This window comes from Athene cunicularia (genome assembly GCF_003259725.1).
Source record: "Athene cunicularia isolate RWA chromosome Z unlocalized genomic scaffold, athCun1 chrZ_part1, whole genome shotgun sequence".
Lineage (NCBI taxonomy): Eukaryota > Metazoa > Chordata > Aves > Strigiformes > Strigidae > Athene > Athene cunicularia.
This window is the reverse complement of record NW_020799142.1, coordinates 27,546,491-27,559,876: the sequence shown is the minus strand read 5'-3', so window position 1 is coordinate 27,559,876 and position 13,386 is coordinate 27,546,491. Positions and strand designations below refer to the sequence as shown.

At 37.7% G+C, this 13,386-nt stretch overlaps 1 protein-coding gene across 2 annotated transcripts in view; it reads right to left on the bottom strand.

The window, feature by feature from the left end:
- Window positions 1-13,183, bottom strand: part of LOC113489736 (protein hinderin-like) — a 140,333-nt gene extending 127,150 nt beyond the window's left edge. Inside the window, exons 1-3 of one of the 2 annotated variants that reach the window (XM_026865749.1) lie at window positions 12,836-13,183; window positions 12,564-12,634; window positions 11,664-11,760 (exon numbers count right to left, since the gene is read on the bottom strand). In XM_026865749.1, coding sequence (XP_026721550.1) covers window positions 11,664-11,699 — 36 coding nt within the window. In that variant the 5' untranslated portion in view covers window positions 11,700-11,760; window positions 12,564-12,634; window positions 12,836-13,183. Of the gene's footprint in view, window positions 1-11,663; window positions 11,761-12,563; window positions 12,686-12,835 lie in introns of those variants that run through there. The other variant, XM_026865748.1, reaches the window with a different exon arrangement.
- Between the last annotated feature and the right edge of the window lie 203 nt (window positions 13,184-13,386).

The following is a 13,386-nucleotide window of genomic DNA, read 5'->3' as shown; positions in this document are numbered from 1 at the left end:
GTAATGTTTCACAGAGGTAATGTTTGTGTAGAAAGACATGTTTGATGTAGAAAGACATGGATAATCTTAACTAAGCATGGCTCACAGGACACCCATAAAAGAAAGCATTATCCTTGTTGGGATTATTGCAATAAAAAAAACTAAACTCTGTATTTGAGTGAAGTACACACAGGATCCAACTTTGGGGCAGAAAGAATGCAGAAGTTGTTTTTTTTGTGTTCTAAAGCATCCAAAGCAGTAATGTTGAAGCTGTTCATTCTGAGAAGAATCTGCCACATTAAGAGATCAGGACACACAATATGGGAAATTAGGCTTCAGTAACTATCAGATATGGATCAAAGTAAGGGTGGGTGCAAATTGAAGTACAATGGGCTAGACTCTTCTAGAAGGCCCTGAACTGTGACTGTCATCTTTAACCTTAATGATTACACAAAGAGTCATAAGATCACTCCCTGGTAAATAACTGTCTTGAAAATTATAGGAGGAACAAGATTAAATATCCTACCTTCACCTATTTTCTTAACAATCATCTGCAAAGGGAAGGCAAGGTTGGATAGTATGTAATGTCTTTTTTAAGATGTATAAAATACCTCTCAAATAGTGCTTATTCTCAATATCTACCACAAGATAGCTTACATCTTCCCATATTAACCTCAAAACTAATATTTCAGCATAACTGACTACTTTAAACAAAACAAAAAAAGCAGCTCCTTTGAACAGAACATCCTGCCTCTAGCATACCAGACAGCATTCGTGTTCAACCAGGTAGATGATACCTTCGGGAAAAGAAATATACTTTTAACCAAGGCAACCCAAGCATTTTTTTCCCCCCTTAGTAATCTGTTACGTCTGGTGCTTTACAGTTTCTGTAAGAATAATCTACAAAGAAAGGCTGAGGGCACAGGGACCGTCTACTCTCCTGCACCTCTCGCTGTTCAGTCTGAGAACCTTTCACTCTCACCATTTTCAGTCTATGCGTATTCAGGTGTCACTCCTACTTCCAAAACAACATTGGTTGCAGCTAGCAACTCTCAAGTCTTCAGCAACTAGATAGAGCTTTGGCATTAAAAATAGAGGGATTCCACTACTTAAAAGGAGTCTGTTGGATGCCATTGTCCCCAGCATTTGCACAGATGAACTGCTAACAAGAATTCAGACATATTTTCATCTGAATTCTAAAACAACCCCAAAAGCTCCAATTCTGTGACAGAAATTTCATCTTCCTGGGCTTAAGCAAACACAAAGAAGGAATTCATTTGCATTCTCCATATAAACAAGCTTTAACAACCGGAAAACAAAGAAGGCACTTCCCTGATGTCAAGGAAAGAGGACTATTGTTCAGACTACTTTTTATCCACAACTGGCTGCCTGCTCAGATGAGGGCCAGGCCAACTTAATCATTCTTAAATTTTGATATTGTGAAGAAATCCTGCTGAGAATTTGTTTCCAGTTTTAAAAGAGAATTTTCCATACCTTTCACTCTCTACGTACCCCAAAAGCGCTACATCTCTCCATATGCCAAACTGGGACTTTTGCATTTTAGAAGTGCTCCATTAGATTCCTACAATTTAGGTCTTCTGTTAGTCCTGGATCTCACCCAAATCTGCCTGCCAACGGTAGCTCCCCTCTGAGAGGTAAGTAAGGAAAAGTGCCCTAGAATTATCCACTTGGTCAATTCTCCCACTACATAATTACAGCTCAAACAGAAATCTGTGCACCTCCCACCAACCAAGCAGGCTGAGTCATAAACCCCTCCACTGGTACAGAAGTCTTTTCTTTCCTTCCCCTGGCAGAAGGGAATGAAGGAATATTTCTAAAATATTGCAAGAATACAAAATTGTGTGTATACAAAGAAAAATTACAAAAGCACACTACAGCTATTTGGAAGATGGAAGGTCGAGGGCCAACTCAATAAATCAGCCATAATCAGTAGCAACAAGCCAATCATTCTACACAGATAATTTTCCTACAAGTTAAGAATACCATATTTAAAAAAAAAAGATAAAATTAAGTTTTTTCTTAATTGATCAAATTTTCAAGGACAACTATACCATTCCACAAATGTCTTTGGACACAGCTTGTATGCAGCTTCATAATACAGACTGCAACCAATCAGCAAAAAAACACTCTTAACAGAGGGAACAAAAATGTAATGATTAAAGCAAAATGAAGGCTGACTCTTGCAGACATGTTCTTGGACACTATGAAGTAACTTCATTTAAGGAAAGTTACAAAGGATAGCTAGACAGAAGCAAGAAAAGATGTCCCTCAGCTTCTTCTGTGTTTTAAAATTACTTTCCTTCTAGGAAAGGAAAATTTCAACATACAGGTATTAAGAAATTTTCTCTGATGTAAATTCCTACACCTATTCAGAAAGGCCATGTTGCCAAAGGTGACACATACCATATTGCACTTACTGTATCTCAGCTAGACAACAAATCAAGTTTATAATATAAAGTTGTTCAAGAACAAGATAAAATATCAGCATACACACACACCAACAGATACTCAACATGGAAATGTCAAAAGATACTGCTTCAATTTTCACTGTTTAATTTTGTAGAAAACCTAAAGATGTTTAAGAACTTAATGCCCACTTGCAGACAAACAGAAAATGTCTAAATGTTCCCCAAGAAGATTAAGGCCAAGTCTGTAATGAAAATATAGAAGAAAAAAGCAGCAGTAACTTGCAAGAACCACTGTCAGATAGGTTCTTGCAACTTGCAGAAAGATACATCTGACACAAGTAGGTTTAATACAACCAAAGCACCTTCAGAAACTGGGGACTTGAAAGAATACAGAATGGGGAGTCTAAAATTCACTCTTTCTGTGAGCAAAAGGGGATTATTTACAGACTACTGCTATTTACCCTAATTGGCAATAAAATCCATCTCCCAATGTTTTAAATTAAGTCCTAGTCCTTCTGCCTTCAGTAAAGGCAGTTTTCACCCACAGTCCTTATTGTGCAAGCTCAGAAAGTAGACAAAACCAAAGGAAAACACTAGTGCCAGATTAAAGATATGTGAGTTCTGCTACAGCTTTCCTTTAATATGTTGAACAAATTCTTAAATTTATACTTAATTTTCTTCATTTTTATGAAGATGAGATGGCAGCAATACATTTTAACTCACAGGATGAGGACAGAATTATGAGCATTTGCAAACCACTCTGATCTCCTTGAACGAAAGGACCTAGATTAGCACAACACATATCAGTCCTTGGAATGAGCTGATTTTAAGTGAGCAGCAGCATTATGTAAATTAGTTATAAGAAAGTAGAAATTAGGAGATGATTCAAATACAGTCGAAAGGTTGAGTAAAAACAGAATACAGAGTTTAGTACAGATATATACCCATTGGCTCCATATATACATTTTGTCTACCCACACTAAATGGAAGTTAGTGCATCTTCTAATTATATTTCAAAACAAGCTGACCGTTCAATGAAGTTTCACTACATTATTTTAATTCAGTAACTCTGTATATTCTCATAAAGCATGAAACATTCTATATAGACACACACATACACATCAGTTAGTATAAAATTAGAATGGAGAAGGGAAAAATCACGATGTATACACATCTAAGTTTCATACATTTTTCATCAACTGCAAACCACAAAAAAAACCCACCCTGAGATTCTCCATCTCCTCAACAACATTACTCCTCTTCCTCAAAAAAAAAAAAGGTGTAATTTTGCATTTAACACCACACACAGTAACTTCTCAGTTCATGTAGAGTTCTGTACAACATTATTACAAGCTGAGCAACTCTTAAAATTACCAAAGTTTCTATACTCACAAGCTAAATTGCATAGTGCTATGTCCAGAAAGTAGTTATGCATCAGGTTGTTTTTATGGTTCATCCTCTGAAAAAGGAAGAAGTTGCATGAGAAAGAACATAAAATGCTAGGTACAGTTTAATATCCACAATTTCATGTTTATGTATGCTTATCCAGATCACAAAAAAGTGATAGCAAAAAATAAATCAATTTGACCTGCATAACCAGGATATAACTGAGAAAAGGTCTATTTTCAGGATGGTCCCAGGGAAATTATTAAAACTAGTTACAGAAATTAAAGATGTGTGAAGGTGCCTTTCTATGATGACAAGTCTAGAATTATTGCCTAGACAAGCAATAATGACAAGCCTAGAATTATAGGTTTAGAATATAAATTCTTGTATATTCTCAAGCATTTTAGTGGGATACACTAAAGTGGTCTCTTTCAAGACATTGAATACTTTTTCTGTGGCTCTTACAGCAATAATGTAAGGGTTGTCAACTTCACTGAAATAAATCAAAACCTAAGGCAAAATAAAGGCAAAAAATTTAATCCACCTTTAAGGTTCACAATAAGAAAGTAACAATTCAGATTTCAGAACAAACATCACTTCAATCATGCTGCATATTCTGTATGTTTTACAACATACAGTTGACTAAAAACAATAAAATAAATTCACGTATAACTGAAAAAGAAAACACATGAAGAGTATACTATAAACATATTAACACTGCAAACAAAAAGACTCCACTGGAAACAGGTCTAAAATTCCAAGAGTGGTTTCAGTAACAAACAGCCCATCTGGGGCATTTTTGTTCATGTTACTTCACATTAAACAACGAACTACTCACGCTCTGTCAATCAGCTGTAGTTAACATCTCCATACTTTCTGTATTCTGTCCCAAACTTTCAAATGTTCTCTTAAAAGGAATTGAGCTTCTCAACTTCTATGTCCTCTAACAAAAGTCACAGCAAACTGGGAAACATTAACCACAATTTTTCTGCCACCCTATTATGCCTTTATAATCAGGAGGTTGGCTGAATTCTTCAATTGGGAACCTTGACTTAAGCAAGGAGATGCATGCAGTGAAGCAGTATAAATCAAGGCCATCTCCATTCCTGTATATGTGCCACAGTCATAAAAGAATGCATCGCCCCTTCAGAGAGAAATCTTTTGAAAGCCATTGGAAAGGATAGAAGTCAAACCTTTGCCCTATTCAACAGAGACAGTTGCAAATATGCTTCAGACTGACACTGAAGAGCAAAATTAAAATGACAAGTTGAAATGGGGCTTTTCTTTTTCTCCAACCAAAGGTGTTTTTCAAAAACCCCAGCAAGTTTAGCTTTTAAGACAGAATATGTGCACTCATCCTCATATATTCGCTCCCATTTTACTACCTCTACAGTTCCTCTCCTTTCCCCCTGCCAAAACCCAGATTCTCATTTGTGATCTGTAGCAATTCAAGCTTGGGAATTCATGACACTGACTACAAGTCCAGAGAACTGATGTCTTTAAAGACAAATAAACTTATGCTTGGCATAACACATCCTCAGCCTATGACTGTTGGTTTCACCTTATTATCATGAATTGCTAATACAATGCAAATAAAAATATACACACCAGTGCAACCTGACAATATTTGGTTTACACATGCACACAGTTAAAACAGAAACAGCACTGTTACTAGAACATAAGCTTCTGTCACAAGATCGATGTTATTATTTTAAAAAACAATCCCCGATTTTTATTATAGCAGTAGTCCTGTAATACGACTTGAAACAGATCCATATATGTCCATTAACAAGCAAATGGAAGTTTCTTCTGTGCCCATAATGTTTATTACAGGATCTCAGTTCTGTTCAAACAAAAGCTTTAGAGTCTGAATATTTTAGCTAATTAGGAAAAGATAAAGCTACTTCACTTATGAAGGATAGATTTGCCATTTGGATGCATTTCTGTAAGACAGGAATGGAAGCTAGAGAAACACAAAATAGTATGAGAACTGCATTACATTCACATAAACTGTAGTTTAATAATTCAAAGTTTATTTGGAGACTTGTTTGAAACTGTAGAAAAGGTCAGACCTTATACGCATAAGGTATTAAAGTTTGCACATAAATTCTAAGGAAAAGATAAGTAACAAGGCTTATCCAGTTGCTCAGAGTGTGCAGAGAGTTAAGATTTTTAAATCAACACAGTGATAACAATACGGATTACTGAAAAGATTCTGCATAGAGGTCAGCACACAGGCATGGAGAGTTCAACTGGAAATCACAAAATCCGATAACACACAGATTGTGTGAGGGAAGTTTTATTGTTTTAAGAGATGTGTGGCTTTGAATCACACTTAGCATCCTTATCTTAAATTTCTCATTGCTCTTCCTTGCACTTCTCGGATTTAATATTTTACCAGGCAGACTCATGCTTTTGCATTAAATATTTCCTACAGTGTTTAGTGGCAGTCAGTTACTACAAATTGGTAAGGCTGGACCTGGCCTGAGCTGTTCAGAAAAATCCTCATTACACCAACATGCATCTGCTTCGGACTTCCATAAGTGGATGCAGAGAGATATATCCAAGAGGATTAAGAGATACATATATGCTGCCACTCTGGGACTGCTAGCTAAGTATTTGAACACATACCTGTGCATATTCAAATATGTGCAAATTTTCCAAGTCTAGCTAGGCTCAAACGAACTCTGACCAAAACACTGTCTCAAATAACACAGTGGGACACCAAAAATAAAACTCAAGAGTCCCATCTAAGTAGGAACTCATATCATTTATTAGTAGCCAACAGAAAACAAAAATATTGCACCGCATCAGAAAACACAAAAAACATGTTTCAGGAAAAAGCAAACTTTGGGCTCATTCAGAAATGCTTCCACATCATTTATTCTACCTTAGAAGGAAAGCAAACATGAAAATTTCTAAGCCATGAGGAAGAAGTATTTTGTTCTAACCTAAGCTCAACTGATAAAACTCACAGAATTCTTAGTAGCATAAATTTAATTTCATCAAACCCTTTTTTCCTCTTCAGCTAACAAACAGAAGTTACTGCTTCTGCAAACCACAACAACCTATCCGTGCCATCCTCTGAAGCATCTTCTGGCAGGAAAGACAGCGCGAGAGAAGATAACACACTAGCATAAGGGGCCACAGCACTAGACTGCATCTAGAGAGTTCACCTGTGGTAGGAATACTGTAACCATTCCCAATATCTCTGCCTGTCTTTCAGGTCTGAAGCAAGAGCAGAAGACCGTACATACTGGTCCAGCTAAGTGCCAGGCTCCATTCAGAACATGCAGTCACCAACTCAAGCTTCACCATGTCAATGAAGTACAAATACAAAAGAGGTGCCCTTAACTGTGGGGAAATATATGGCAGGCATCATCTGTGGAAGCCTCACATCACATTCATCACAAAAGATATAACTAGTCTACACCTACTTTAACCAAGAATCAGCAATTATTTTATCCTTTTCCCTTTACTTACTTGCACTTTCACATCAACATGATTTTGTTCTGTGGTTTAAACATGATTTATACCCGCAATTTAACTTTGATTAATAGTTTCTAATAACATCAGTCCATTGTCCAAACACTACAAGGAGATATTAAACAAGTTTAGATGGTCTGGGGAATTTGCTTACCAATGTTAAACACAGAATAAGTGGTTGTCATAACCTTGTATTAGATAACTGTTTCAGATAACTGTAATATGCCTGCTCTGAATGAAAAAAAAAATCAGAAACTATAAGACAATATTGCAAAAATTTATATTACTGAAACACATAAGAGGTTACAGGTTATTCCAAAGAACTGTTAGCCAGTTTCAAATTATGTAAGAGCAACACAAGTAAAAATTTTAAGTTTTATGAGTGGTTAATGTCCACAGCTCAACATGAAGCTCTATAGTCTTTGTCCAGACTCTAGTTTGCTTACTAGCTGCAAATGACACCCCCAGGAGCTTACATTAAATTGTTAGTGTTTTGAAAATTCAGACAGCTGGTAATACATATACTCAGACACACACATATTTATTTTTTTTTTTAAATAAATTTAACACCATACCTAATAGGTACACAAGTTGGTTTTGAACCCTGATTCTTAATGGGTACACTTCTCTGTAGAATAAAGAACGCCCTAAAAATGAAGTGTTGAACAGATGGCTTTTTTAAAGTGTCATCTAAATATGTGGCACGTGTGACATGTGCCTTTCCTTGATTTTCCAGACGCTAATTGTTAAATAAGACTTCTGATGTACTCATAAATGCATAGAATTCAATAATCAGTCAAGTATTTAGACACAAAAGATAAGTCAGCAGAATTTTATGGATAGACAAAAATCAACTTACCAAAACTAAAATATCTTCTGCACTAAAAACAGTCAGCACTATGAAAAAAGGTTAGAATAATATAAGTGCTTGTGCACATACACAGACACACAAAGGAAATTCTTTCCATTTCACACCTAAAAGCATAAGTATTTTTTAGAATTACACTTTCCCTTATAAAATCTAAATATTAATAAGCAAATTGTTTATGAGAAATCTATTTTTTCCCCCTTTAACAGGGGATATATTTCTTTGCTCCAGCAGTCTGATTTTTTTTAACATTCCATATTGAATATGCTATTGCCTTTCATTCACCTCTATCTTGAGCTTAGCAGAGCTTCTTATTCCAAGCACTCCTTCCATCATAGTGTCATCAATATTTTGTAACTATATACGCCTGCACACACTGATTCCAAATACAGCAAGCATACATACTCCATACTTGCACATACATTGTTAGGAGACTTTTAGGACCTTATCATGTCAAACCATATTAAAGTGACATCTTTAAGGCTGACATTCCATTTTCTCTAAGCTTGTTTTGAGTAGACATTTAGTAGAAACTTCACCCCATTCGGGATTTTAATCAAGAGAGAAAATTAAGAAAAAGTTAAGTCTGCTATCTAGGAAAAAGATCTATTAGGTCTTGTCTAGACTAGAGAAATGTATTCTTCTAAGAATCAATTTAGTCTTTGCAGTGCACTTGTAAAATGTCACACGTTCACACACAGAAAGCATTGCAGATACTGTTAAAACTAGTTTCATTAACTCTAAATGCTATTTCAGTCAGGCTGCATTAATGCCAGCTAAGTTAAAGGTTTCCTGGCATTGTAGTTCATGCTGATCAAACAGCCTACCCACCACTTTCCCCACAATATAACTCACGGCCCTTTGAAATCTGCCCAACTTCACCATTTCCAAGAACTATGCCAGAAACCTGTGGGATGGGTACCCAAACTGCAGTGCCTTTCACAGTGCACAAGTGAGAACAGAGCAAACCTGTGACAGCTTGGAAAGTTTATCGGCAGTGGACGCTGCAGAGCTTAATTTGATGAGTAAGAAACAATTCAAATTTCTAGCCTAAAGGAAAGCTTACAGCTATGCCAAAGCCTCCAAATTAGAATGAAAATCTAAACTTCAAATTCAGGTTATCTGGGCATAGAACTAGAAGACAGAGAGGAAGGCAGGCTGTGATCCATCTTCTACGGGGAAGGAACAAGATGCCTACAGATCTCTTTCACATCTGTTTTTCTAATGTATGCTTCTAATGTAACACTGACCTTTTGTCAAAACCTCTTTTCCATCAGAAAAAGAAAAATAATAACCTGCTGAAACACAAGAAAACCCTATTTCAGATTTTTGGTTTGCATCAGATGTTCATTTGCTTTCTGAAATACTGTATCATCACATACAGAAATTGTCATATTTTGCTCATAAAAAAAGTCCTAATGCTATAGCAGTAGCTGAAAGTCTGAAAGGATGGCTGACATTCAGTATTGACATACCATGTATGTTGCAATGAAAGACTGACACACTTTTAAAAAAATTAATAGATCACTTCCATTATGTCAGAGCACAATCATCAGGATAGCAGGATCACAACACTCATCTCTCCCTATGTCATGAAAGAGCATAAAACCAAAACACGGCATCACAAAGTCTTCAAATTTGTTTGAAATACATTTTAGAGGAAGGAAATTGAATGTGAAAGTATTAAGTTCTGTCAGGCCAATGAAAACAACCAAGTATCTTGCACTGTAACACCATCCCACTGTGTATTAACGTGCATTGAGTGCAGCTTAAGGTATGAAAATGTTAAGAGTGAATTACTCTCCTGTTATCCTACACTTTTCTTGGCGCTAGGCTTGATATTACAATTGATTCTCAAATTGATTTTGCATGCTGGGTTTGTGTGGCTGGGTCTTTGGTAGCACAGGAGCAGGCTATAGCAGTGGCTCCTCTGAGAAGGTTCTTGAAGCTCCCCCAGCTCCAAGTCAGACCCACCTCTGGCCAAGGCCAAAACAATTAGTGACAATGGCTGTGCCTCTGCAATAATGTATTTATGACGGGAAACCTGAGAGCTGGAGGTAATTGGAGGAGGCATTATGAGGAGGACACCTGTGCGAACACAGGAGGAAAGGAGGGAGGTGCAAAAGAACAGGGAGCCTCCCTTGTATCCTGTGGTGAGACGGCAGGGCCACCCCCCTGCCACCAACGGAGGTCACCAGAGGAGCAGAGATGTGCTTGAAGCCTGTGGAGGACCCCTGGTACTCTGTGGGAAGAAACAGCTCCTGCTCTTGTAGTTTGGCATTGGGAGGTGGGGTGACCTACACCAGAGCATCTTGAGAAGATGCATTCCATGGGGAGGACTCACAGCAGAGAGTTTGTGGAGGACTGTCTCCCATGAGAGGGACACCACGTGGAGCAAGGGGGAGAATGCAGAGGAGTGCTTCCCCCCACATTGGGGAAAGAAGTAGCAGACTGCTTGCACCCCTCTCCCCTGCCTCTGTGCAACTGTGGGAGGAGGTATAGATAAGGGGCTTCTCACTGTCCCAGTCTCCCTGTTAAGTGTTGATTTTGTTAGTGTCTGATTTAAAGTGATGTTCTTGGTTTTTTCTTCCCCTCATGAGTCTGTCTTTTGCCTGTGACTGTTTAAATGGGCAAGAGACCCCTCCCTGTCCTCATCTCCGGATCTGAGACTTTTCTGTTTAATTTTTCTCAGCTGGGTGGAAAGGAGGGAGTGAAACCCCTCCTGGTGCTCAGCTGCTCTCTGGGCCTAAAACACAACACTTTATAGACATGAAACTCTTTGGTTCCTAGCCCTTTAAAAAGTAGCTAGTTCTGATATGAACTTTTACAAGCAAGAAAGAACTACTGCCCATTACCCACAAATCCAGACAGGAAAACTCTAGAAGTCTCACTTGCCTTGAAATTCAATTGAGATCCCAAAGGGGAATAACAAAGTTTAACAAATTCTAGGGGAAATATATCTAATACTAATAGACTACTGTTAACTCACAGCTTATCAACGCTTTGCATATTCAATACTAAATGACTGACAAAATGTGGGAGATGAGCAGGAAAAAATAAATACTGTGTGTGTTCACCTTGATTCATAGGTGAGCATTCTCACTAGACAAGAATTCTATGTGCTGCACCCATGATTTGCATCGTGACAGGTTACTGCACTACTTTCTGGATATCTCTACATTACAGACACAAAAGGCATTCTCTGAACACATCAACTATGGGCCCATCCATAGCACTGGGTCATTGACAGGGCTAGGATCAAGGTGGGCAAGGCAAACAGTACTGAGGGCAAAGGGGAGGAATGAGCAAATCAGGATCCAGTGCATCTCTCCAATGCGTTCAGCACAGCTTAGACTGCAGAGACGGTGGATGGGTCATGGCTTATATTTAATACTTCGCAGAGATATGAGGAAGTCCCAAAGATATACATCCAGAGGCATGATGTTGACAGAATGTCTGGAGTAGAAACTCCAAGAGGTCACCTTTAGATATCTTCATGTGATATTACAGCATACCTGCTGTCCACAAAGGAGAGGACTGCTTATCCTCATCCATGCAGCTGCCCAAAGAAACTCTAGGAAGTCTTATGCAGAACTCCTCATGTAGGCTTCACTAAAAAGAGGTGACAAGAAAAGCCATTATGTGGCTTCAAAAAAGTCTCTTGAAACTTCCTGTTCCCTCCTACACTCATACTTCTCCTGACTAAAAACCTTCTTCACTCCAGTGACAAACAGCCAACTTTAACAAACTAGATGTTAAACCCCCAGACATCCAAAATATAAATAAGTGACACAAATATGTTGATTTACACATTTGCCTTATCGAACCAACCTATAGCAAAGACACAACATAACCCTTTCAAGCAAACATCCAGCACTGAATTACAGGCACACATTAGGCAACACACTTCAAAGACAGACTAATTGTTTTCCAGGAACATTCAGAGAATGTGCCTGCCATACTGTCTTTCCTACAGAATGAAGTTTCACATCATCTAGAAAGTAGATCTAAAGAGTTAAGAAGAGTTTATGTACAATCTCATATATTCTTTGTGTGTCTTATAAACTTCTGGCAGATTTACTAATCTTCCGTAAGTCTCCATATTTCACAAGTCCTATTAAAATTCTTGACATTGAAAGAAAAACAAAAAAAGTAGAATACCTTAAGCAATTAAGTATTATAAAAAGATAAGACAATGAACCACCCTTTATTACAGCTCACAAACACATACTGGGTTGGTCTTGAGGCCAAAAGATTTACTGGAGACAAAATACCACCGATTCAGCATGCCCACAATAATTTTATGTCAAAACTGTGAACTACAAAGCAAAGCTCCTTCCATGCAAGAGCTACCCGTACTTCATCTATTTTTAACCAGCCTTTAATCATAGCATATACATGCATTTAAGTTTGACCTTTGGGGACTTTCCGTAACACCAACCAGAAGTTTTGTGATGTAGCTTTGCAAAGATGAACTTTGAGACAACTGCCATATGCAAGAACAAACAAATCCCAATTAGTATACATTACTGTTCTGACTTTGCTAAGCTCCCTGACCTTTCAGTCATACAATTCTTCTCAACTTTGTACCATTTCAGCAAGATTTCTAGCATATTCTAATCCTGAAGTCAAGCAGTTCCCAACATTCATGCAACATGCATCCAAGTGAAAGAGACATTTCTCTCACCTTGTCCTCTCTTCTCCTTTGAGATGAGGAATGTCTATTGCTCTAAACCCTTCTCCCTAAACATTAAATAGAAGGAAGAGCTATTTAAGCAAAACACTGGCACAAGAACAAGCACGTTTAACCTAGCTGTTATTGTAGCTAGCATGGAAATCAAAAGGTGTTGAAAAAACATTAGAGGATCTTTTAAAACACTGATCCTTCATAAAAATGGCACAGCGGAGAGATGTAACAAGTGAAGCAAAGCAGATATTTACAGCTTTATGAACAGAAATATGTTATGAGAATTGTTCAAGAGCACCAGAAGGTTCCTGATGGTCATCTGTCCCCTGCAGATGAGCAAGGAGAATCTCCAATGTGTTCACTGTTCAGTCAGAAAAATACAATTACATTGTTGTTAAAGTCTTCGGACTGTCCTGTGGCTGTTTCCAGAACAAGGAGTGTAATATACAGCATGAACCTTGCCAACATGAGACAAGTTCAATATAAACAGTTTTTAAAATCAACTATGATTCACAGGTGATGCAGAGATCCCCAGACATCACAGCAGATGT